The 26,460-nt window shown below is 43.2% G+C and overlaps 1 protein-coding gene across 5 annotated transcripts in view; it reads right to left on the bottom strand.

The window, feature by feature from the left end:
• SH3RF2 (SH3 domain containing ring finger 2) overlaps nt 1-26,460 on the bottom strand; it is a 143,963-nt gene that overhangs the window by 70,834 nt on the left and 46,669 nt on the right. For all 5 annotated transcript variants that reach the window (XM_020872209.2, XM_070465574.1, XM_020872215.2 and 2 more), the window contains exons 3-4: nt 11,630-11,899; nt 7,820-7,915 (exon numbers count right to left, since the gene is read on the bottom strand). In XM_020872209.2, coding sequence (XP_020727868.2) covers nt 7,820-7,915; nt 11,630-11,899 — 366 coding nt within the window. The remainder of the gene's footprint in view (nt 1-7,819; nt 7,916-11,629; nt 11,900-26,460) is intronic.

The following is a 26,460-nucleotide window of genomic DNA, read 5'->3' as shown; positions in this document are numbered from 1 at the left end:
CATGTGAAGATGGGGATAAAAATATGCCAGGTAGCAGGGTAAGCTAGTGGAAGAATCCCCAAGAGGGGGCAAGCTCAGACTGTTTGAGTAAAAGACGTGAAAGAATCAGAAAGGAGAATGGTCTAGAGCGAGTGAGGAGCAGGTGGCAAAGAGGAGACCACGGAGACGGGCAGGAGTTGGATCACACCAGGCTGGGAGGCTTCAAGTTTATTCTAAGTGTAACAGGAAGCGTTTGGCAGGATTGGGGTAGAAGGGTGACATGATCTGATTTATGCCTTTATTTAAAAGCTCATGCTATGGTTTGGCAGTTTCTTACTTAGCATCTGACCCAGCAGTCCCACTCCTAGGTAATTACCCAAGAGAAATAAAAGCTTAGGCTCACTCAAAAACTGGCATACAAGTGTTTATAGCTGCTTTAGTGTTAGCTGCCAAATAACTGGAAACAACCGCAATGTCTTTCAACTGGTGAGTGAGTAACCGACTCTGGCACATCCCTACCGTGGAATATGACTTGACAATAAAAATGGATGAGCTTCATATACACCCAACAACACGGATGAACCTCAGGGGTGCTATGCTAAGTGAAGGGAGCCAGACTCTGAAGGCTGCATTCTATTCCATTCCATTTCTATGACCTTCAGGAAAAGGAAAACTGCAGGGTCAGAACACAGATCAGTGGGGTGTCCGGGAGCAGGAGTCAGGGAAGGAGCTGACTTCAAAGGGGCAGTCTGCCTTTGTATTTTGGGGGAGGTATAGGAACTATTTTACATCTTGATGGTGATGTGGTTATACTGTATGCATTTATCAGAAAAGCAGAAAGACCTATTAAGAGGCTACTCCATTGCTTAGTTAGAAAATGACTGTGCCTTTGACTAGTAGATTGGAGACAAGTGAACAGATTCCAGGACCTTTCAGGAGGTAGATCCACAGGACTGGGAGTTTGACAGAAGCATGGGGTGGGGAAGAGGACTGATTTGTGTGCCTAGGTCAGCAGTAGAGCCATTTGCTGGATCGAGTAACATTTGCTGATGGGGAGCAATCATGATGCTTGGGAGACGATGGTTAAGTTGTCCCTTAAAAGATCAAATTTTACTGTATGTAAATAAAAATACATACATCAAAAGCTCATTCTGGCTGCTATTCAGAAGTGTCAGGCAGGAAGGAGGGTGATCAATTGGGAAATTACTGAAGTTACTTAGGGCAGTTCTAGTGGAAGCCTGGACCATGCCTCACGTCCCCGCAGAGCACACCTCCCACTACTGTTCCCCCGGGAAGAGGATAATACACCCTCTGAGCTGAATGAGTAAAATTCTTTCTGGTCATTCACAGCCACAACGAAATAAATATATATTTTTTCTGGTTCTACCTAATTTTTCTGTCCCTAGGTGAGCAACACTGTGAGTATTTTCCATCAGCAACACAGACAAAGAGCCCCATGTGACTGTAGGTCTTCCCTGTCCTCTGCCAGTGTGATTAATAGCTCAGCCGGGGAAGGACTGCAGAGCTCTTCAATTTGCACTCACTCATTCAAAACAATATCCTTGAGGTTCATTGGGCTGAGCGAGGTTCACATGACCCAGGCAGGCCCCACAGGAGGAGTCCTGACAAGAACTGGCATAAGCTTGGCATTTGTTTTATCACCTTTTATCCAGGTGCAATTCAATAAGTCAAATGATACATTAACAAGAAAAATTCTGTTGATGCCAAAAACGCCCCACTTTGTTGCTCCCAGAAGGAAGCTCTCCTTCCTTCCAGTTGTTCTGCATGGCCTTGGTGGTTCAAAACTTATTTAAAGAGTTCTCAGCAAGTGCTGGTCTTAATGAAATGACTGGAGTCAACATTTAAGTGCTGCTTTAAAAAGCTCAATTTGGATTTCAAGTAATTTTTGAAAACCAGGTTCCCAGATTAGAGCAACCACTTGATTATCTTTCCCCCTCCTAGCAATTAGAAGAACAAATGAAGCGATGGCTAGTTTGATGATGATCGTGAGGGTTCTTGTAATCACTAATTTTAGAGGTGGAGTGGTGGGGAGAGTATCCAAATGAATAATCATTAAGTGTAGAAGTTTTGGGAAAGAAGGGTATCAGAAATGGGTAATAAAATCAGTGATGCCTTGTTTTCCCATACTGATGAAGAAGCTTCTTGAAATAATACAAGGGACTATGTAAGCTCTAATCTACAAAAATTTAAGCACCTACTATGCATCCAGCTAGGGATTAGTTGAGGGGCTTCCCTGGTAGCTCAACTGGTAAGGAATCCACCTGCAATGCAGGAGACCCCAGTTCAATTCCTGGGTGGAGAAGTTCCCCTGAAGAAGGGATAGGCTACCCACTCCAGTATTCTTGCGCTTCCCTGGTAGCTCAGATGGTAAAGAATCAGCCTGCAATGCGGGAGACCTGGGTTTGATCCCTGGGTTGAGAAGATCCCCTGGAGAAGGGAAAGGCCACCCACTCCAGTATTCTTGCCTAGAGAATTCCATGAACAGAGGAGCTTGGTAGGATACAGTCCATGGGGTTGCAAAGAGTCGGACCCGACTGAGAAACTAAACTCAGCACAGGGTTTACTTGTAGCTGATCTCTGTCCTTGGAGACATAACCACCATCTCCCAAACATCACAATTGTTCCTCTTCACCAAGTGTTGCTTCATCCAGCAGATAGCCCTACCACTGACCTAGGCACACAAAGCCAAAAGTGGGGTGTTATCCTTGACCACTTCCTGGCCCCTGTCCCCCACTCCTGTGGATCTACCTACTCAAAGGTCCTGGAATCTGTCCACTTGTTTCCAATCTACTAGTCAAAGCCACAGTCATTTTCTAACTGAGTGATGGAGTAGCTCAGTTGATCTTTCTGCTTTTTTTTTTTTTTAATCCCTCCTCCTCAAATCATTTTCCCCACTGCATTCAGAGCAATCTTTAAGAAACCCAAATCTGGATTTCCCAGGAGGGTAAAGAATTCACCTGCCAATGTAGGGCACATGGGTTTGATCCACATGCCATGGAGCAACGAAGCCCGTGTGCCACAGCTACTGAGCCTGTGCTCTAGAGCCCATGAGCCACAACTACCCAGTCCATGTGAAGCAACAAGTGAAGCCTGTGGGGCTAGATCCTGTGCTTCCCAAACAAGAGAAGCCACCACAGTGAGGAGCCCCTCTCTCTGCAGCCAGAGAAAGCCCATGTGCAGCACCGAAGGCCCAGCACAGCCGAAACGTAAAAACAATAATCAAAAATAGAAGCCCAAATCTGAAGGAGCCACTGCCTCATTTTAAATATTTCAGTTGTGTCCACTGATTTCTGGGTCAAGTTTAAACTTCTTATGCTATGGCAGGAATGCTCAGCACATATTCCATGTGATCCTCTATACTTGCCAGCTGGCTTTAGGACAGAAGGGATTATGTGACTCGTTCAGGCCAATGAACTATGAGTAGGAGTGACAAATGTCACAGAGCTGAGGCCTTTGCTGGTGTACAACTCCCTCTTCTTTACTCTTCCCCTGCCATGAAACCTAGGAAGTCCATGTGTTCCAGATGGCATAGCTTTAAGATGGCCCAGCCTCATCCTGCAGGGTTCCTCAGTGACTGTGTGAGCACGGCCTCTTACCACTGTGTGGTGAGCAAGTAATATGGATTAGATATAACTTTTCTTGTGACGCCACTGAGATATGGGGGCTGTTTATCACCATGGCATAACCTGGCTCATCTGGACTAATGCAGGAAGGTTTACAAGGTCCCCTCTGGTCTGGTTCCCATTTGTTCCCCTGGCTTTGTTTTCCTGTCTCTCTCTTACTCTCTAAGCTCCAGCTCTAGTATTTTTTGGTTCTTTGGAGGCTACCACCCTTCCTTATCCTGCAGGACATTTGCACATATTGCCTCCAGTCCCCCAAACTCTCTTCCCTCCATTCTTACCTAAACAACTCCTAATCACTTGTCAGGTCTTGGTTTACAAGGCATCTGCTAACACCCTACTCAAGTAAGTTGCACATCATACCCTCCTCCCCCCAGTAATTCCCTCCCCTTCACTTTTTGCATCATTCATCACACTTATAATTACTTATTAATGTCTCCCTTACAGTCCTTGAAATTAGGGACCCATATCTGATTTGTGTCACTAGAACTTAGCACAAGACCTGACATAGCAGGCATTCAATGAAAAATTAGTTGCACGATTGAATATATATTTAGGATGAGGGATGAGGTCATGTTGAAAGGATGGTTCTCTGAGGTTTTTTCCCAGTCAGTTGGAACACTTCCCAAATATTTTTTCATTCATTTGCTTGTGAAGCTAATTTTTTTAAAACTTATTTTTAAACACAGTATCTGCTCTGTGTTGGGCTAGCCTGTGAAGTACAATGCACATATTCATCAGGTGTTCAGAGAAGAAAGAGACAGCTGAATGTTCCAACTAGTTACTGGAATTTTATGGAAAAATAGGTTTCTAGTTGAGCCTCATAAAATGAGTGAAATTGAACAAGTAGAGAACTCAGTGGGTATACCTGGATGGGGCTTCAACAAGAGAAAAGGCACTATCGTTCGGTGGTGAGAGTAGGAGGCCCAGCCTCTCTGGACCCTTCCATCTTTCCCTCCCTTCCATCTTTCCTTCCTTCCATACAGACGGGGCCGCCGGGGGTGGGACAGAGGGAACCTCAACACCTGGGCAGTGTTCTGGGCACTCCACTCACTTCACAACCTGCTCTGGCTCTTCAGATGGAAATACTGGTCCCTTCTCTGCAACTCTGCCTCTGTTTCATTTCACCCCACCCTCCTTTTACTTCTTTTATAGTTCGGCATTGCTCACTTTTAAAGCTTTGTGCTTGGTAAGCGCTCAACAAATGTAGTTAACCATGAAACCTCTCTTTCAAATTTGTGATGACCTGCTTCAAGCTGGGGTGAGGCTGACGGCTAGAGAGGTTAGAGGCTATAGATGATATATTATCTGGAGAAACAGGGAGATAACCTAACAGGTGTTCTTTCTTTCTTTTAAAGTAGATTAAAAAAAATAGAAGTAATCTGTGCTAATTTCTGAAGATTTACAAAATACAGGGTGGGAGAAGAAAATGGAAATCATTTAGAGTCGCACCATCTGGTGATCACGACTGTTAATATCTTGGTACATATTCTCCCAGTCCTTTATCCATTTATGCACACACACACACACACACACACACACATTTATAAAGCTAGTTTCATGAGTTACTTTGTTTTTTAAAAATTGTGGTGAAAAAATACATAGCAAATTGACCATAATCATCATCTTTAAGTATACAATTTGTTAACGTTAATTATAGTCACAGTCACATTTTTGAGAAACAAAACTCTAGAACTTCATTTTCTAAATCTTGAACTCTACAAGCATTAAAATTTATTTTAGCTAACAATCCTAAGTGATCAGTGCAAAGAAATAGAGGAAAACAATAGAATGGGAAAGACTAGAGATCTCTTCAAGGAAATTAGAGATACCAAGGGAACATTTCATGCAAAGATGGGCACAATAAAGGACAGAAATGGTATGGACCTAACAGAAGCAGAAGATATTAAGAAGAGGTGGCAAGAGTACACAGAAGAACTGTACAAAAAAGATCTTCATTACCCAGATAATCACGATGGTGTGATCACTCACCTAGAGTCAGACATCCTGGGGTGTGAGGTCAAGTGGGCCTTAGGAAGCATCATGACAAACAAAGCTAGTGGAGGTGATGGAATTCCAGCTGAGCTATTTCAAATCCTAAAAGATGATGCTATTAAAGTGCTGCATTCAATATGCCAGCAAATTTGGAAAACTCAGCAGTGGCCACAGAACTGGAAAAGGTCAGTTTTCATTCCAATCCCAAAGAAAGGCAATGCCAAAGAAAGTTCAATCTACCACACAATTGCACTCATCTCACACTCTAGCAAAGTGATGCTCAAAACTCTCCATGCCAGGCTGCAACAGTATGTGAACTGAGAACTTCCAGATGTTCAAGCTGGATTTAGAAAAGGCAGAGGAACCAGAGATCAAATTGCCAACATCTGTTGGATCATTGAAAAAGCAAGAGAGTTCCAGAAAAGCATCTACTTCTGCTTCACTAACTATGCCAAAGCCTTTGACTGTATGGATCACAACAAACTGGAAAATTCTTAAAGAGATGAGAATACCAGACCACTTTACCTGCCTCCTGAGAAATCTGTACACAGGTCAAGAGGCAACAGTTAGAACCGTACATGGAACAATGGACTGGTTCCAAATTGGGAAAGGAGTACATCAAGGCTGTATAATGTCACCTTGCTTATTTAACTTATATTCAGAGTACATCATGTGAAATGCTGGACTGGATGAAGCACAAGCTGGAATCAAGATTTCTGGGGGAAATATCAATAACCTCAGATATGCAGATGACATCACCCTTATGGCAGAAAGCAAAGAGGAACTAAAGAGCCTCTTGATGAAAGTGAAAGAGGAGACTGAAAAGTTGGCTTAAAACTCAACATTCAAAAAACTAAGATCATGGCATCTGGTCCCATCACTTCATGGCAAATAGATGGAGAAACAAGGGAAACAGTGACAGACTTTATTTTCTTGGGCTCCAAAATCACCACAGATGGTGACTGCAGCCATGAAATTAAAACATGCTTGCTCCTTGGAAGAAAAGCTATGACCAACATAGACAGCATATTAAAAAGCGGAGACATTACCTTACCAACAAAGGTCCATCTAATCAAAGCTATGGTTTTCTCCAGTAGTCATGTATAAATGTGAGAATTGGATGTAAAGAAATCTGAGCACCGAAGAATTGATGCTTTTAAACTGTGGTGTTGAAAAAGACTCTTGAGAGTCCCTTGGACTACAAGGAGATCCAATAAATTCATCCTGAAGGAAATCAGTTCTGAATATTCATTGGATGGGCTGATGCTGAAGCTGAAGCTCCAATACTTTGTCCACCTGCTGCAAAGAACTGACTCCTTGGAAAAGTCCCTGATACTGGGAAAGATTGAAGGCAGGAGGAGAAGAGGATGACAGAAGATGAGATGGTTGGATGGCATCACCGAGTCAATGGATATGAGTTTGAGCAAGCTCTGGGAGTTGGTGATGGACAGGGAAGCCTGGTGTGTTGCAGTCCATCAGGCTGCAAAGAGTTGGACATGACTGAACTACTAACTGAACTGAACAATAAATCACAAACATCTTTCTATAATACCAGATACTCCCTGATATTGAGTATTATCTTTTAACATTTTATTTTTAATGGGCTTGTATTTTTCCATCACCATAATTAAAAAAAACCCTAAATCCTTATTGCTGTGTAGTTAGATTATTTCTGACTTTTCATCACTAGGCACAATGCTATGGTAAACATTTTTGTGCATTTTGTACATACTTCTTTGCACATTTGTTTTATTATTTCCTTATAATCAACTCTCAGGTGTGGAATTCATGACTCACAGGAGATGTACATTTTCAACATCCTTGATAGAGTTTAAGTCTGGAGATGAGAGATAATGGCTATTTGTACTCCCATCAGCAGAATGAAAAGGCCTATTTTCCCACACTCTTGCAAGAAATGGGTATTTTGTAATAAAAAAAACTTTTTTGGCCTCACAGCATGGCATGTGGGACACTAGTTTCTGGACCAGGGATCAAACCTGTGCCCCCTGCATTGGAATCACGGAGTCTTAACCAGTGGACCACCAGAGAAGTTCAGAAGTGGGTATTATGGACTAGCATCTTTTCTTTCAAGACTAGTTAGTTCTGAAATAAGCCTCATATCAAATAGAAATTGCTCTCAGGCATCACTGTAGCCTATGTATAATTCTAACCTCACATCAGATGTAGATTTGATAGTCACGTACCTCTACAAACAAGATTGGGAAGATACCGACTTTATCTCCAAGCTTGCCTTCTGCCCAGTTCTCATCCACTCGGCTGATCACAGTGATGATATCATCCTGAAAGACAGAAAGTCTCCTGGTTAGCTTTTACTCTCAGTTTTCTGGGAGGGAAAGCTTTCCATGGAGATCAGCTTGGAGTCTCAGACGGTGTAAGGTGCAAGTAAGGTAACTTTTTCACAGTCTATTTACAAAATCTCTGCTAAAATACTCTTTTCTCCATAAAGGGCAGTATTGGGTCACTAAGACCAAAAGAGGAGTAGAAATAATCTGGAGCATCAAGGAAATCCATTAAGAAAACTTGGAAATGTCTCTAATGTTCCATCACCAGCAGAATCAGGGCTTTTCATTTAAATTAATCTGATGAGAAATCAACATGGAAGACGTAGGGAGACAGACTTTTGGCTTAGCAAAAGGAAGAATGTATTGTACTCTGATTTTGAACACTTTTCAGAACAAGTTCAATTTTTAATGTATCAAACATAAGATGGCTTTTTATTCAAGTTTTTATTATCAAAGGTTATATGGAGATTTGTAGAAATGTTTGGAAACGTAAATAGGCAAAACAAAGAATTCTATCACAATATAGATACAATCAGTGTTAACCTCTTGGTTAACATGTTTTTCTTCCAGGTTCTTTTATATGAAGATAAAATACATATAAATAAATATATAAAATTATAATATATTTTATATTTAATATAAAAATTAGAAACCAAAATTTTAAAAACTTTTTCTAAAACATGTATACAGGCATACAATAAAGCATAAATATTTTAGATGTAAAGCTTGATGAAGTTTTATAATTGAATATATCTACAAAGCCCCCATCTGGAGCAAGAGATATGAATATTTCCAGTACCTAGATGGCTCTTGTGCTTTTCCCTGACACCTAGCAAGAGGTTACCTCCACTCTGACTCTAGCATATATATTCATTTGACTTCTTTTGTATTCATTCAAATGAAGTCATATAGGATACACTGTTTTTTTCCCTTAGCATCAGGTCAGGAACATCTTTCCATGTCCACACCTGTTCATTGACCTAAGTCTGAATATTCATCCATCTAAATCTGAATATTCATCCACTGATCTCTCTGATCTATGTCCCTTAGTAATGTAGATGAATCCAAATCTAAATTCATTATGGCACTATACCATTTCTTAGATTTCTTTGTCCTTATTATAATCTACAATTACACATGTTTACATTATGGTTGCTATAATGTCTGTCTATCCCATCAGACCATAAACTCTATGTCTGTAGGGCCTGGATCTATTTTGATCATTTTTGTCTCCAGGACCTTATACAGTGGCTTCCTTTTAGCAGTCAACCAGTTAGTTTTTATTATTTTTTTATTGAGGTATAGTTGATGTGCAATATAAGTTTTAGGTGTACAACACAGTGATTCACAATTTTTAAAACAATCAGTATTTCTTGAATGCATGCATGGGTGAATGAATGAATGCATGTGTGAATAAACTGGAAAATTTACCGAGACAGAAAATACCAGGAAAAGAGTAGCTTTGGGAGAAAAGACCTTGAGTTTTTTTTAGACATGCTGAATTTAGGAAGACCATGAGATTTCCTAGTGAAGTCTCAGTCTATGATAGTCTTCTGCCACTGTGCTGCGCTCAGTCATGTCAGACTCTTTGTGACTCTATAAACTGTAGCCGACAGGCTCTCTGTTCGTTGGATTTTCTGGGCAAGAATACTGGAGTGGGCTACCATTTCCTCCTCCAAGGGATCTTCCCAACCCAAGGATCGAACCAGTGTCTCCTGAATCGGCAGACAGATCTTTAACGATGAACCATTGGGGAAACCCTGATAATCTTCTAGGAGGGAGCAAATCCTCTCTTCTGAGTCCTTTGTCATAATTTCCCATTTATGTGTCCGCTCCTTCCACTAGACTGCTGGCTCCATGAAGATATGGACAATGACTCTCCACTGTATCTGCATAGACAGCTTGGTACATGGGTGAATTCAACAAATGAACAAGTTCTTGGGTAAGTGTCCCGGTTTGCAAATTCCCAGAGAGGGGACACAAAAGCAGATATGCTCCCTGCCTATGTCTTCCTCTGGCTGTATCCCCAGAGCTCAGTGCCTAATGCCAGGCACAAAGTAAATACTCAATAAACGCGTGTGGAATTGAGCAGCTGTCCTCTGGCTGTAGCCAAAGTATAAAATATGCAGGTCGGCTACAGAATGGTATTCTTGAGGGGACTCACTCTGAGGTGTGAAGACAATAACAAAGATCAGTATTTCATAATATGGAGGACAGTGAAGTTATCTGGTCTGAGGGAATCTGAAGCAAATCTCATTTCAGGGAGTGATGGAAGAAAAATGTTTTACAAAACAAAAGACTTTCCTGAACTTACTGTAGCAGTGCTACTTGCACTTGTATTTGACTTAAGTTGCAAAGAATAAAAATTACCCCAACTTTGGTTTCTATGAGAAAATTTGAATGTTTAGGGAATAATAAATACTGAATTTTGTTGTTGCTCGTGTTGTCTGTATGTTGCTAACTCTTTGCATCTCCATGGACTGCAGCGTACCAGGCTTCCCTGTCCTCCACTACCTCCTGGAGGTTGCTCAAATTCGAGACTTAGATTACAGTTGACCCTCTGAATCCATGGACTCTGCATCCTCAGGATTCCATGTGTCCTGGATCCACCCCTCACCCCAAATATACAGGGATGGCTATCATCTAGACTTTAGCAGACTTGTTACTTACAGATGGTGAAGAATCAGCCAATAAAAAAGAGAGGTTAAAAAAATCATAGGTAACTGGTGTCCTTGGAAAATGTATCTTGTAAGAGGTTATTTATGTGTAAAGATATAATTATGCTATTCTGTGTGTTTGGAGTGGTTTTTAAAAATTTACTGATTTATCTATGGTTGCGATGGGTCTTTGTTGCTACACACGGAGTTTCTCTAGTTGCAGAGAGTGAGGGTCGTTCTTTGCTGTGGTGTGCAGGCTTCTCATTGCGGTGGCTTCTGATGTTGAGGAGCACAGGCTCTAGGCAGGCAGGCTTCAGTAGTTGCTGTTTAGAGTGTTTTGAATGCAATGTCTACAGACAAAATAGTGTTGTAAACAAGCAGTAGTGAACTTGGTCAGCAAGAATATCCTTACAGACACTCAATGAAGAGGTAAGATCGGTAGTTCTATACAGCATGCTATTAAACTATGTTTACAATTTTCTATCTGTTTCTCCCACTACTCTGCCCAAGCACAGATGCTGTGACATATTCGTGCTATCTCCCCAGTGTCTGAAAAGAACAGGTGGTCAAAAGTGACTGCAGAATGAATGAATGAATGAGTGTTTGGATACTTAGTTTCATAATTGCAATACAAATGTTTGAGGACTGCCATCAAACTCCTGTTAGATTTCTCTGGTGACTTCACCTCCATATAATTTGAACTATACATACACATAACATATATTGGCACACATTGTTCATCGGTGTTTGGTCACTAAGTCGTGTCCGACTCTTTGAGACCCCATGGACTGTAGTCCACCAGGTTCCTCTGTCCATGGAATTCTCCAGGCAAGAATACTGGAGTGGGTTGCCATTTCCTCCTTCAGATCTTCCTAAGCCAGGGATCAAACCTGCGTCTCCTGCATTGGCAGGCGGATTCTTTACCACTGAGCTAGCAGGGAAGCCTGTATAAAATGTAATTTTAAAAAATCAACAAATATTAAACAAACACCTTAAGTTCTACCACAGCCTTTATGTGGTCACTGGCGACTTTGGTGGCCGCCCGGAATCTCACCTTGAGGAAGGTCAGGCAGTCCTGGTTCTCACTCCTGTCCTTGTCGCGAAGGTCAAAGTTGTAGAGGGCCCGGCAGAGTGGGGGTGGCTGGGGCAGCTGCTTGATGACCTGCACGGAGCTGGCTGGGAAGACTCCACTGACTCCGTTAATCTCCCCCTGGTACAGGTTCTCATCCAGCTGTCTTCGGAGGAGGATGACATCTCCCTTATTAAACCTCAGGTCACCGGGGTTCTGCCCTCGGTAGTTGCATAAGGCCTTGGCTCGAGGAACCTGCAGTGACACAGATTAAGAAAATATGTATGGCTTAGAGGCCGGAGGGACCAAGGGGTCACATTAGGTACTAATGACAGAGCACCTTCCACGCACTAAGTGCCAGAGGTGGATTTCCTTGTTTGACCTTTGAGACAGACAGTATTACCCCCGTTTCTGTGGTGGAGAGACTGAGGCACAGAGGGTGTAGTAACTCACTTAAGGTGGCACAGCTGGGAAATGGCGATAGGGGGCTTGAAGTCAGACAACCTGATTTTAGAGACCCTGTTCTTAATCACTATGCAGGGAGCAGGACTTTGGACTTGACTGCAACTATGGGAACTTGAGTAAGACCGTGACTCTTGCTAGGAATACTGATTGTGAATTCTGGCTTCACCTCTTTGCTACTGTGTGACTACAGTCAAGTTATTTCATCTTTCACTTATAAGATGAAGCGATAACAATATCTACCTTATTAGAGTTGCTGTGAGGACTAAAGAATATTAATGATGCATTTGTGTATTGTTTCATATTTTGCATAGAGTGTGCTCAATAGATGACACCTCTTAGAATGATCATCTGTAATGTAGGGCTATTGATATCAGTTCTACCTACTCCTCCATGTTAATGGAAAGAAAACTGAGGTGAAAACTCCCTGAAAATAGAAAGTGCTATGTGAGAGTGATACACCATAATTTGTCTTCAGCCTTGTCTAGAAACTGAAAACCCCATGTGTGTTTGGATCTTTAGCAAGCACAACTAAGACAAATTAACAGTCAGAAATCAATCATCACTTTAAAAAAATCAGCTAAAGAACTGTCATTTGTCAAATCAGTTGTCAGTCTAAATAATTATTTCAGTCAAATGCATTTTTTTTCCTAACTGAAACGAGTTTCTCCACAGAGAAATGGTCTCACTCTGGTCTTGCTTGAAGTCAGTTTGACAAATGGAAAGTTCTAGTAACTTGGGTTTTATAAGAAGCTCTTCAGTGTCACCTGCAATTGTATTGTGTTTTCCTCAGTCATTGGGTGGAGTAGCCCCTCGGCTGGGGACAGTCTTGCTATTTATGAGGGGGAGGTAAGGAGACATTAATTCAGTTCTTCAAGGACCTTCTGAGTCTTCAATGTTCATTTAAAAATGAACTGCAAACAGCTTAGGGATCGAGATAAGACCTGAACAGCACCATATTGCTAACGGGATGGCAGACCAGTGCTTTTCTGCTGGTCCCTGGGGAGTTAGACAACCACAGGAGCACAGCTCATCTGGTGGACAAGTGAGCCAAGATGTATGTACTGGAGGTTTAACCCAGTGTTGTGTATAAACAGAATCAGTTGAATGAATTATGATACACCCATACAATGGATATATGCAATCATTAAAGTTGATGATGTTGATCTATAATTAACAACATTGAGAGTTACTCATATTGTTAAGTATAACAGAAGAGATTAAAAACAGTTATGTATGCTAGACTTTCTTTATATATATATATATATATATATATATATATATATATATATATATATATTTACCTGGGGAAAATGTTAGATGGCTGTACACTAACAGTTGAAAAGTGGTTATTTCTAAATGGTGAGATTTTTGAATATTTCAAATAAAATTTCCCTAAGTGCTTTGATGAGTTTTCTAGCTTTTCTACAAGGGAGTAATTGTGTTGTCTATTAAAATTGGGTGGTAAAAAGAAAATGAATGAAGCTGGGGGGTGAGAAGTGAAAGGTATGGGAGGAATTTAGGAAGAAATTAAGCCAAGCTAAGTAGGCTTAACAAACCATGAAACTACCCTTTGGAGAAGCTGTTCCCTTACATGAGAAGTAAGCAGGAGGAAGCAGAATGACAGGAGAGGATTTCTGGGGGATGATCTAAATCTGTTAGACTCCCAGGGTGAGCTGTATCAGGGAGTAACGGTTGTCAGTCTCTATGCTTTCTCTCAGTTTTATGTCGTAATATAAATCACATTTTTCTGGGTACGTCAGCATCTGGCACACACAGGTCACATTTACCAGCTCTGCTGAAGCTGAAGCTCCAATACTTTGGCCACTTGATTCGAAGAACTGACTCAGGGGAAAAGACCCTGATGCTGGGAAGGATTGAAGGCGGGAGGAGAAGGGGACGACAGAGGATGAGATGGTTGGATGGCATCACCGACTCAATGGACATGAGTTTGAGCAAGCTCCGAGAGATGGTGACAGACACGGAAACCTGGCACGCTGCAGTCCATGGGGTCACAAAGAGTTGGACATGACTGAGCGACTGAACTGAACTCAACTAGCAGCTACATCTGGCCAAAAGGATATAAAAACATTTTAGGAAATGTCCTTACTGAGAGGGACTGACTTTATTTTCCTTTCCTCCATTTTGTTGTGGGGAATGTGGACATGATTGCTGGAGCTCTCACTGCCATCTTGAACAATGAGGATGAAAGTCTCACCTGAAAAGGGGGGGAAGTAGTCTGCATGGTGGAGCTGCTAGGCAAGTCCTGGATTACTTTACTTCCCAATTTTTATCCGAAAGCTAAATGAACTTCCATCTTGCCTAATACACTGTCATTTTTGATTCGTAAAAGGAAAGGAAAGCACAGGAAGGAGGAATGAAAAATTAGGAAAAAAAAGAATTTAAGCCCTTTGACTTTGCATAATAAGGATGATATCAATAACTAATATTTATTGAGTGTTTCTTCCTATGTACCAGATACTGTGCTAAGCACCCCACAATATCTTTTATTTAATTCTTACCACCTGTGATTAGAAAACTGGGGATCAAAGAGGTTAAAAATTTGCCTAAGTTCATGAACTGTTTAGCTGCATTTTTATGACACTTTCCCACCCATCCAAGTTTGATGCCTCTGGTCTGAGTTACATTTTATTCTAACTAAAATAGGAGCAATGGAGATTCAACGTAGGTGTTGTAAATGGCCAAGTTGCTTTTTTCCTTTCTTTTCTGGAAGACATTCCCATACAAGTGGCTTATATATTTTAATGACCACTGAGCAAGTATATTAAACTAAAACTGCAAAAACTGCTTAAATCTCTTTGAAGAGACATAAACTTTGAAACCCTGAGATAGTACTGATTGTCTGACCATCTTCGTCTTATCTCCATCTCCCCTCAGTAGGGATAAAGGATTGTGGAAGCAGATTGTAAATTCTACTTTTAACATGAAAATATTTTTCATCACCTTTTCTCTTCATTCTCCCCTTTTATTCTCAGTTCTACATTCATACTTATAGGAAACATTGGCTTCTGTGTTGTAAAGGTGGTGGAGGTGGGGCTGGGGATGGGGAAGAAGAAAGAGAGAGAATCTGAAGAGGGGAAGGAAATGAACATTTATTGTGGCTCTGGCAAGCCATAGAAATTTGTCTTATTGCCCTACTGTGGGTTTCCCAGGTGGATCAGTGGTAAAGAGTCCACCTGCAGTCTAGGAGACATAGGAGATGTAGGTTTGATCCCTGAGTCGGGAAGATCCCCTGGAGAAGGAAATGGCAACCCACTCTAGCATTCTTGCCTGGAAAGTCCCATGGACAGAGGAGCCTGGCAGGTTACTTACCATCCATGGGGTTGCAATAGAGTCAGACACGACTTAGCGACTAAGCAACAACAATAATTGCACTTTCCATGTAGTATCTCATTCACATGATCTCAAAACCTGTGAAATAGTTTTATCTTAACTTTATCAATGATGAAACAGAAGTTCTGAGATGTTCAACGTTCAGGCAAAGTCACACAGCCAATGACCAGCGGCCCTGAGACTGACTTCCGTTCATTTGACCTCAAAGCCCTGACTTTTGTTTCATCCTCCTGAAATCACCTAGTATGTTATCCATCATAAAATTCATTTGGGGTGTTGTTTTATAATCAAAATCTGAGCAGAGTTTGAATGTGATTTGCTTGCTGCTGGTCACATTAGCATGAATTATTGAACTCCAGAGCCCTCATGTAAAAGTTAAGCACCTGAAGAGACTCAGCTGGACCAGATTCTATCTGGCCCTCAAAGGTTCTCTCAAGGGAAAATGACTCCAAGTTCCACATCAGCCATCACCTGGAGTATGGCTGGAAACAGCTTTTACCACCCTGTTTTCTGTATTGACAGGTGCAGGTGGGAGGGGCCATGAGGATGAAGCGAGTGTGGAGGTTTCAGAGTCAGGTCATAACCAAATGTTTTTCCTGGTGCTTTTCAAAAAGCCAGATAATCCAATGGAAGGCTGAGTGTGTGGCTAACAAGCTTTCCTTTTCTGAGATTCAAAAGGCTTAATAAGTCAATGTGCCGGTCTATTGATCTGTCACCTCAGTAGGGTCTGAAAGCCTTGAGGGCCATTCTTTGAGGGAAGATAAAGCACAGGACACTGAAATAAGGAAACAGGGGCATGCAGAGATATTCATGGTAAAATTATGTTGCAGTATTTATGTGTGTTACTAGTAAAATGGCAGGCGCCCCTTCTCTGAGGATCCACCGGTTTGGTCTCCATCTTCTCAGAGGCATGTCATTCACTCTGGTCACACCACATACACATGGGTATGTGGCCCAGGCTGGCCATTAATAAACTAAGTAAGGCCCTGTGGGGGCCTTTCTGGGGACAGGACTAACCCCTATTCAGTGCCATGTCCTCTGCTTTTTGTTTATATGAAAAAAGTTTTAGCCTCCTAAGGCTTCTCTGAGTTTCAGAAAACAAATTTAAGATGAGAAAATGCAGAAACAAGAACAGCCAAGTAAGACACAATAAATAGTTTAGCCATAATACAAAGTCAAGGACCTTTTGTTTCTCATCAAGGATGATAGGTAATATTCTGAGCCATGTCCTTGAGTTGTTTTATAGATACCAAAATCCCCATCAGGTGAAAAAAGTGATGACCACATACACATAGAACTCAGACCAGTCAAAACCTAAAGGTTGATGATGTTAACTCGCCAAATACCACCCAGTTACCTCTCCACCAACCAATCAGAACAATATCCATGAGCTGATCAGGCATCCTGCAACCCTCTCCTTCATCTTGCCTTTAAAATCCCTTCCCCGAAATCCTTTGGGGAGTTGGATCTTTTGAGCATTAGCCACCCATTCTCCCTGCTTGGTGTTCTGCAATTAATGCTGCACTTTCCTCACCACGACCAATGTCAGTAGATTGGTTTTACCTTGTGAGTGGACCCAAGTTTGGCTCAGTAACAGAGTGCCCAAATCCTCCTGGTATAATGCTGGTACAGGGCAGGCATGTGCTCCAAATAGGGTCAGTTAGAATCTTCTTTGATGTGTGATATACAGACACCCAAGAAGAGAGTGTTTCTTTTGGATCATGAGCCTGGAAGTGGTGAGCCTTGGACTACCAGTGATGATATTTCCCAGACACCAGACACACCTTCTTGAATGAAGGTGCAGAAGGCAGAAGAACTAGTGATATCATGAGATAAACAGGTAACTATAATAGGTATTGATGGATAGAGCCTTGGCAATAATATTTGAATGCCTACATCCAGCTATGACTCAAGGATACACAGTTAAATGAGATGATATTCTCAATGTATTGTTTATTATTGAAATTGCCTGGAATTGTTTTCTGACCCCTGAAACTGAAAAAGTCTTGATTAATACATACTACAACCCTATAGACAGTAAAACTGCAAAACAGAGAAATAACCAAATGGCAGAATTAAAAAACAGCAGCAGGTCTATCTGCCAATGAGCTCAGAGCTTATTTCCAATTGGAAAATAAAGGAGGAGGTAGGTGGATTGATAACAGGGTAAGAGAAAAGGAGCCCAAATTGAGTGGAACCATCACAGTGAGTCCTGACAAGGGAAAAAGCTTTGCTGCAGTGGGCATTAGCCTGCTCCTGGGTAACGAGCTGTTTACCATCATGAGTGGCACTCCCCACTTGTTTAGAAAGAGGCTGGCCTGGTTCTCTACTCCTGGCATTGGGTGGGGCCAAAACCAACGTGCTGACCTAACAGCTTGCCTCCCTGCGCTGGTCACAAGATGGCCCATCATGGGAGGATGGAGCCAAGAGAAAAACATCCTGGCCTTTGGCTCAAGTTATCAGTCACCAGGCTATGAATTCCCTACCGGATAAATTAGGGTTCATGTCTGAAACACCTCTGAAATTCTATCTCTGAGGCCTGGACACAAATAGGTGTTTAACAAATGCTTGGTGAATGAATGAATTTGTGAATTAATCCAGAAACATCCAGGAATTGCCATTCTTGGAGGGAAAGAATGCATATTAGATTACTAATTATGACTGATAATAATTATTTGAAAGATCTATTGGCATGAGCTAGAAAGTAAAAAAAAAAAAAGGAGAGTTGGGGTCCTATTTTCCAAATTGTCCTGAATTTTAACAATTTAGTGCTACACATACTCAGAAAGGGTTCCATACTCAAATAGGCTCAGGAATCACTGAGTTGAACAAAGTCATACAGGCTTGTTTGCTGGCAGGCTTCTCAGAAGCTCCACTCCGCTAGTGTGACTTCGTGTTGCCATCTGAAGCACTTTGCAGATTGGCAGGAGCCCGGGGAATGCTGGGTAAAGTAAACGTAACTTCCCCGGTGACTTCACTCTGCTCATGAGGCAAAGGGTCAAGCTGACTGGCCTGGGTCCTCACTTCCTAGTTGCTTTCTTGGCCAGCTGAGCCATCCTGCCTCCTTCCCTCATGGTGACAATCCTTTGGGAGCAGGTATCAGAGGCAAGGGAGTATATTTAAGAAAGCGTTTGCTTGCCCTTGTGCTCATGTATCTCTGGTGAGGAGGGAGACCCCCACCCTCCCAGCACTCACTCAACAACATCATATCTGACTGGCCTTGATAAATCCCAGACCATCTGTTGCAGGGGGCTTGAGATCACCAGAAGGTCTGAATCTGGACATTCCTATCTGAGGCCAGGCTTATGAGACATACTATGAGAATTTCTTTTTATCACAGAGAATTTCACCTGCTCAGGGAGTGGTACTAGGGTGCAATAGAACACATATGTTAAAGTCAAGGAAGACGGTTTGCATTCTGGCTTTGGTAACTGGCCAAATCACTTAGCCTTCTTGCTTCTTAGTATGGATCATTCATAAATTGGGGCTAATACTAATACTTCTTTGTGTAGTAAACTCGATAAATCTGTGTTAGCCAAACTCTGCAGATTCCAGTGGAAGATTTGGCCCATTCACCTGACATAACCTCTAAGTTCCTGGAAAATCCTGCCTGACAAGAGGAACTGTTTGCTTGGAGCCTTGGGACATAGCAGATAGTCTAGGTGAACAATGTGATTTATGCTGGGGGAGAGGTTGGGTTATGCAGTAAAATCTTGACCTCTGGAGGGGCTAGAGACTAAGGCCAACTGCATGGGAAGCCAGTGACACCTACCGGACTGACCCCCCAATAAGAACCCTGGACATCGAGTCTTGGGCAAGCTTCCTTGGTTGGCAGTACTTCATGTGTGTTGTCATGCACTGTTACAGGGAGAAATAAGTGCTGTCTGTGCCACTCATCTGGGAGAGGACGACTAAAAGCTGTGCCAGGTCTCTCCCGGATTCTATCCTGTGTGCCTTTCTTTTTTTTCATTTCTGACTTTAGTCTGTATCCTTTCACTGTAATAAACTGTAACTGCATATAAGGGGGTTCTCTAATGGTTTAGACGGAAAAGAATCTGCCTGCAATGTGGAAGACCTAGGTTCGATCCCTGGATTGGGAAGATCCCCTGGAGAAGGGAATGGCCACACACACACATTCTTGCCTGGAAAATCCCATGGACAGAGGAGCCTGGCAGGCTATGTATAACAGATTTGTTCAGTTCTGTGAGCCCTTCTAGGGAGTCACTGAATCCTGGGGATTCTTGGGGACCCTGAACACACTTTCTCATGGGTTTTCTGAGAGACCTAATGAGATAAATTAAACAGTGAGTAAAATTCTTAGCAAATAAGAAGTATTTAAATTAGAATGCTTGGAGATTTTTTTGCCCAAAGGAGGAGAGGGGAGTAATGAGCTTGCTGTTATACCTTCTGGACTGACTTTTCCAGTCGTACGTCTTACTCTTTCTTTCAAGAAGTATTTTTTAAAAATATTTATTTGGCTACACCAACTCTTAGTTGTGGCACGTGGAATCTTTCAGTTGTGGCTTGTGAACTCTCAGCTGTGACACGCAAACTCTTAGTTGCAGCATGTGGGATCCAATTTCCTGACCAGGGATCGAACCTGGGCTACTTGTATTGGGAACACAGAGTCTTAACCACTGGGCCATCAGGGAAGTCCCTTACGTATATTTGAGTGCCAACTATGCCAGGTCTTGTCTAGTTGTAGGGGGAAACAAAGATCAAACTTATAAGTAAACAATTATGTACATAACTAGAAGTTGGAGTGTTATAGGGGAGAATAGGGAGGTGAGAGACACTGAGGAATAGAAGGTGAACCAGTGCAAGGAAGATTCTTATTATTGGTTCTATAGCTAAACATCTCCATTGTAAAGCAATTATCCTTCAATTTAAAAAATGTCTCTTCTGTCCTGTGACTTCTGTCATGTATCTCTCTCCTCTTTCCCTGAAGTCTTCTGTCTCAGGCCTCTTCTGCTTCTGGGCAGAGAGCTGAGAGGGCACAGACCCACGTCTGCCTTCTGTATCTACAGCCACTGTGAGTCAGTGGGCATGGCATTTCTTCCTTCCCACCCTAATCAAATATCAATCAGGCACCCAGAACATGCCAGCCTTTTTTCCCCTGGTCCCTCCTGCCTCCTTTCTGAGTTACCAGGGATCCTAAAGCAGGAATTAAATTAAATTCACCCATTCCAGTCCATTTTAGTTCACTGATACCTAAAATGTTGATATTCACTCTTGCCATCTCCTCTTTGACCACTTCTGATTTACCTTGATTCATGAATCTAACATTTCAGGTTCCTATGCAACATTGCTTTTTACAGCATCAGACTTTACTTTCATCACCAGTCACATCCACAACAGGGTATTGTTTTCGCTTTGGCTCCATCTCTTCATTCTTTTTGGAGTTATTTCTCCACTGATCTCCAGTAGCATGTTGGGGACCTACCGACCTGGGGAGTTCATCTTTTAGTGTCATATCTTTTTGCCTCTTCATACTGTTCATGGGGTTCTCAAGGCAAGAATACTGAAGTGGTTTGCCATTGCCTTCTCCAGTGGACCATGTTTTGTCAGAACTCTCCACAATGACCCATCTGTCCTGGGTGGCCCTACATGACATGACTCATAGTTTCATTGAGTTAGACAAGGCTGTGGTCCATATGGGGGCTTCCTTGATAGCTCAGTTGGTAAAGTATCCACCTGCAATGCAGGAGACCCTGGTTCAATTCCTGGCTTGGGAAGATCCCCTGGAGAAGGGATAGACTACCCACTTGAATATTCCTGGGCTTCCCTTGTGGCTCAGCTGGTAAAGAATCCATTTGCAATGTGAGAGACCTGTGTTTGATCCCTGGGTTAGTTTGATTAGTTTTTTGTGATTGTGGTTTTCATTCTGTCCACGCCCGATAAGGAAAAGAGGCTTATGGAAGCTTCCTGATGGGAGAGACTGACTGTGGGAGAAACTGGGTCTTGTTCTGATGGGCGGGGCCGTGCTCAGTAAATCTTTAATCCAATTTTCTATTGATGGGCAGGACTCTGTTCCCTCCCTGTTTGCCTTGAGATCAAACTATGGTGGAGGTAATGAAGATAATGGCAACTTCCTTCAAAAGGTCTCCTGTATACACTGCCACACTCAAAATCACTGCAGATGGTGACTGCAGCCATGATTGCTCCTTGGAAGAAAAGCTATGACCAACCTAGACAGCTTATTAGAAAGCAGAGATATGTTACTTTGCTGACAAAGGTCCGTCTAGTCAAAGCTATGGTTTTTACAGTAGTCATGTATGGATGTGAGAGTTGGAATATAAGGAAAGCTGAATGCCAAAGAATTGATGATTTTGAGTTGTGGTGTTGGAGAAGACTCTTGAGAGTCCCTTGGACTGCAAGGAGACCCAACCAGTCAGACCTAAAGGAAATCAGTCCTGAATATTCATTGGAAGGACTGATGCTGAAGCTGAAACTCCAATACTTTGGCCACCTGATGCAAAGAACTGACTCTTTGGAAAAGACCCTGATGCTGGGAAAGATTGAAGGTGGGAGGAGAAGGGGACAAGAGAGGATGAGATGGTTGGATGGCATCACCGACTTGATGGACATGAATTGAGCAAGCTCTGGGAGTTGGTGATGGACAGGGAAGCCTGGTGTGCTGCAGTCCATGGGGTCGAAAGAGTCAGACACGACTGAGTGAACTGAACTGAAAGCAGGAAAGGGCTTCCCCGGTAGCTCAGCTGGTAAAGAATCTGCCTGCAATGCAGGAGACCCTGGTTCGATTCCTGGGTTGGGAAAATCCCCTGGAGGAGGTCATGGCAACCCACTCCAGTATTTTTGCCTGGAGAATCCCTATGGACAGAGGGAGGCTACAGTCCATGGGGTTGCAAAGAATCAGACATGACTGAGCGACTAAGCACAGCACAGCAAAGCAGAAAAAGGGGGAAGAAAGCAGGAGTTCACAGCAGTGGTCAGAGACAGAACCACCTACAACCAGTAGCCTCTTTTCAGGGTCACTATTAGCATGCTTTCATTTTTCCTTCCAAACATTTCTATGAGATTGCTTTGGGGGTGATTTCATCCCCCCAGCACAGGAAGTAATCCCCAACACATTCATAGTGATATCCCTGGCTCCTGACATCAGCTGGTTTTTGATACACAGCTTGGGGTTGCTTTTGAGATGAGTGGGGTCTCTGGTCCTGAAGCTGTTGGTGGCCTTGTCTTCCTCCAGGTAGGGCACAGGGGACCTTGGAGGAAGGGCTGGAGGTGTGTGGGAGCCTGAAAGACAAAGGGAGGAGCCATCTCACCCATTCTGGGGGGCCATTCTGCCCTCATTCATTTTTCCCACTCCCCGAGAGAGCTTTTCCTGTAGGTGTGGTGCTTGGTTTATGAGTGTCTTTCCATATGGTTTGAGAAGCTGAGCCCAAGGCACCGTAGAGGGAGGAAACATGAGTCAAATGACCCTCCCACCATCACCGCCACTACTCCCCTTGGGGGGGAAGCTCTGCTCGCATGTACACTGGCTTTCTCCTCCAGGTTCTTTCTATCTTTTGCCTCCACGTGGAGGTTTCTGGAGTGGAAGGAGCAATGACACAGTTAAACAGCACAGTGTTTCTGATCACGGAGCCGTCTGGTCTGGGCACTGGAGGTGGCCCCAAGATGTGACACCCAACTTATAGACTTGGTCCTTGAAGCACTGCACCTCTCTGGGCCTCAGTTTCCTTAACTGCAAAGCGAAGAAGGTGAATTTTACCTTTCCTTCCAATGTTCATGATAATGGAAGATTAAGTGGATAATTAAAGCTCCAGGAGGATCTCTGTTTTTTCCCTTTTTTATTAAACTTTTAATTTTGTATTGGAGTGTGGCCGATCAACAATGTTGTGATAGTTTTAGGAGGACGGCAAAGGGACTCAGCCATACATATGTACGTATCCATTCTCCCCCACACTCCCTCCCATTTGGGCGGCCACATGACATTGAGCAGAGTTCCTGTTAGGGGAACTACTTTAGAATATACCAGAATATACCAGAAATAAGGGCATGGGATGAGACAAAACCAAACTGGCAAAATGTTGCTAGCCATTGAAGAGTCATGGGTAGAGGCACTTTATTCCACCACTCTCTCTGCTCTCGGGTATGTGTTCCTCCAGAGAATGGCTGGTGAGTAAAGATGTCACACAGGATAGGATGTGAAAAGGAATGAAGGGATGTGAGTGCCCCAGACCCTCAGGGAAAGTGACTTTGGCGAGCGGAGCTGAAGTGGCTGGGCTTGTCTTCTGCTGTCCCAAAGTTACATCTGGGTTTCAAATGCTTTACTTCTTAATCTCCCTCCTTTCAGCCCTGGGTGTTTTTGTGTATGTGTGCCCACTCAGATGTATTGGCATCTTAATCTGGTGATACCCAAAGAAAAAGTCTGCATGACCTTTGCTGAAAATAGACAGCCCTGGGAAGTTAGAAATCTCCGCTCTCAGTTCAGCTGTCCCTGAGACAAGACTGTCACCACCAGGACCTTCTGCACCTCTGCAGTCGTGTCTGCCTCTTTGAAATAAAAATTCACAGCATCCCTCTCCTTTTTATCAAATGGAACAGACGTGACCTTAGAGGAGAGTACCCTGCTTGCCTACAGAGCTGGACCTGATGTTAGGAGTGAGTGACTGGACATCAGAGAAATACTGAAGACCCGCAAGTCACCTGTCACACTGGGCACTGGATCATTGGAGTGGGAAGCTTGAATTTAGGGAAATCCTCTGAATGTCCCTGAGAAATAGAAACTGCTTCTGAGGGCTAAGCCATAGAAGTATTCCAGCAGTTATTTGCAATCATATTCCCAATAAGACAAAGTCTGTAGTCTTCCTAGGAATATGAGATGTTGCAGAATACATGGATGGTTGTTTTTTTCCATAAGGTCTTGTCAAATAGATGCCAATATCTTTGGCATGGAGTCTACGTCTTCGGCATCTCGGTCTTTGGGAAGCCTTTGCTGTCTCATCCCACAAGGTTGAGTTGAGCCTCCTTTTCTGTGAGCCACTGCACCCTACACTTCCCCCGGCACAACTCTCATCCCCCTGTATCGTAACTGCCGGTTTACTTGTCTGCTTGTCCATCAGATTTGAACTCTGCCTCAGCACAGTCTACAATTTGTCCATCTTTGTACTTCCCATGGGCTTCCCACGTGTCACTAGAGGCAAAGAACCCTCCTGGCAATGCAGTAGATGTAAAGAGGTGCAGGTTCGATCCCGGGGTCAGGAAGATCCCCTGGAGAAAGGCATGACAACCCACTCCAGTATTCTTGCCTAGAGAATTTCATGAATAGAAGAGCCTGGTGGGCTCCTGTCCACAGAGTCACAAAGAGTTGGACACGACCGAAGCAACATGATGTGTACAAAGCACTCACACCTGACAAAGCAATGCCATCGACTTATTATCCAACACAAATGTACTGAAAACCTACACTAGTTAGACAGATGCTGTCTCTGCATTTATGGGACTTATATTCTAGAGGCACCTAGTAACTCAATATTTGTATTTGTTGAATGAAAGCATCTGTTAGATGAATGAAAGAATGCATATTAAGCCACACCACTGCCACTTAAATTCAACTCCAACCTTGATATTTTGCCATCTCTGCTCCTGACATAAAATTCTAGTAGGCCCAACTAGCTATTTTTCCAGGATTGAAGAGTATCCAGGCATGCTAGCCACAGATAAAAACAGTATTTCTCTAGGTCATCCTTAAAAAAAGGCCGCATTACTTGAAATGTGCTTTGAGCTATGTCCGTGTCCCCATTTTGCCAATGTATACCTGCCTTGGAGCCTCCTACTGCTACAGACTTTTTCTTGCCCACATGTCCTCTTCATCAAGGGTCTAATCTCCACTGCAGGAAGCCATGATGAGTGACAAAAAATGCCAGCTGGCAGCCCCAGGAAAGGGAGCAGAAGGGAGCAAGGAGGTATCTTTTTCTGCCTATTCAGAACATTGAAGTCCAATTTCTCGCCAGCCATGTGAGCCAAAGACAGCGGCTCCCAACAGCTGTTGATCTGAGAGGCTCCGGTCCCAGCCCTGTGACCCGGGCGTCACTGACACTCCTCATCCACGTCTGAGAGCAGGCTGGCATGAAAGGGTGGCTCTGCTGTTCTCTTCCGTGAGGGCTGGATTTGGGTGGGCCTGCTTCAGATGGCAGAAAAAAAAGAGAGACCCACTCTGTGAAGAATCTTTCTGGTTGTGGATGGACATTCCTTGATAATTGCTGCCCCAGTGTTCCTCATGTTCCCATCCCTTTCCTCCTCATCTTGGTGGTGTGCTGGTTAATGAGCTTTCCAACAAAGGGGAAAAGATGGCTCTGATATGTAGTGTTTGCCAATTTCCATGATGTAAATACCCTACCTGGGCTACCAACCTGGCATCGCTGAACATGGAGTTGGGAAGACAGGAGATGTGTGTTATTGCCTTTCGTGGGCCCAGAGGAGCTGAGTTCAATGCCGTGACACAGCCCGATGCCAGGACATCGCTAATTCACACTGGCTCCAGGGGTAAAAGACTGTACAGACCAGTACAGTTTTCTTTCTGCAACTGGGACTTTAGGATATGGGTGGTGAAATACTCCTGCATCTGTTAGGTCACTGGGCTCTAACCATCATGCTGCATGGTTAGAGTTATGCTTATTTGGTGAGGAAGAAATCGAGGCCCAGGAAGCTCGGACCAGCCTCAGCTCTCAGAGCTGGGTTTGCTCAGTCCCTGTCTCTCCACTCTTCACCCTGGTCGTTCTCCTCCCACCCTGATCACTGCGGTTCAACCATGCATCGTCCTGTACTACCAATGCCACATGCACGCTTACTTCTAATGTTCTTCCAGGATGTTCTTTCAGCATTCCACCCTCTTCTTCTCCTGCCCAACTGCTACTTCACTTTTAGGTCTCAGCTTAAACTGTGTGTCCATGAAAGCCCATGTCAGGGCAGGGGTCTCTTCCAGGTACTTTAATGACACTCCCTAGCACCACCCCCATCACAGTGTTGTTCAAATG

The sequence above is a fragment of the Odocoileus virginianus genome, chromosome 3 (assembly GCF_023699985.2).
Source record: "Odocoileus virginianus isolate 20LAN1187 ecotype Illinois chromosome 3, Ovbor_1.2, whole genome shotgun sequence".
Classification (NCBI taxonomy): Eukaryota; Metazoa; Chordata; class Mammalia; order Artiodactyla; family Cervidae; genus Odocoileus; species Odocoileus virginianus.
Note: the sequence above shows the minus strand (reverse complement) of the source record. Positions and strands in the feature narration are given on the sequence as shown.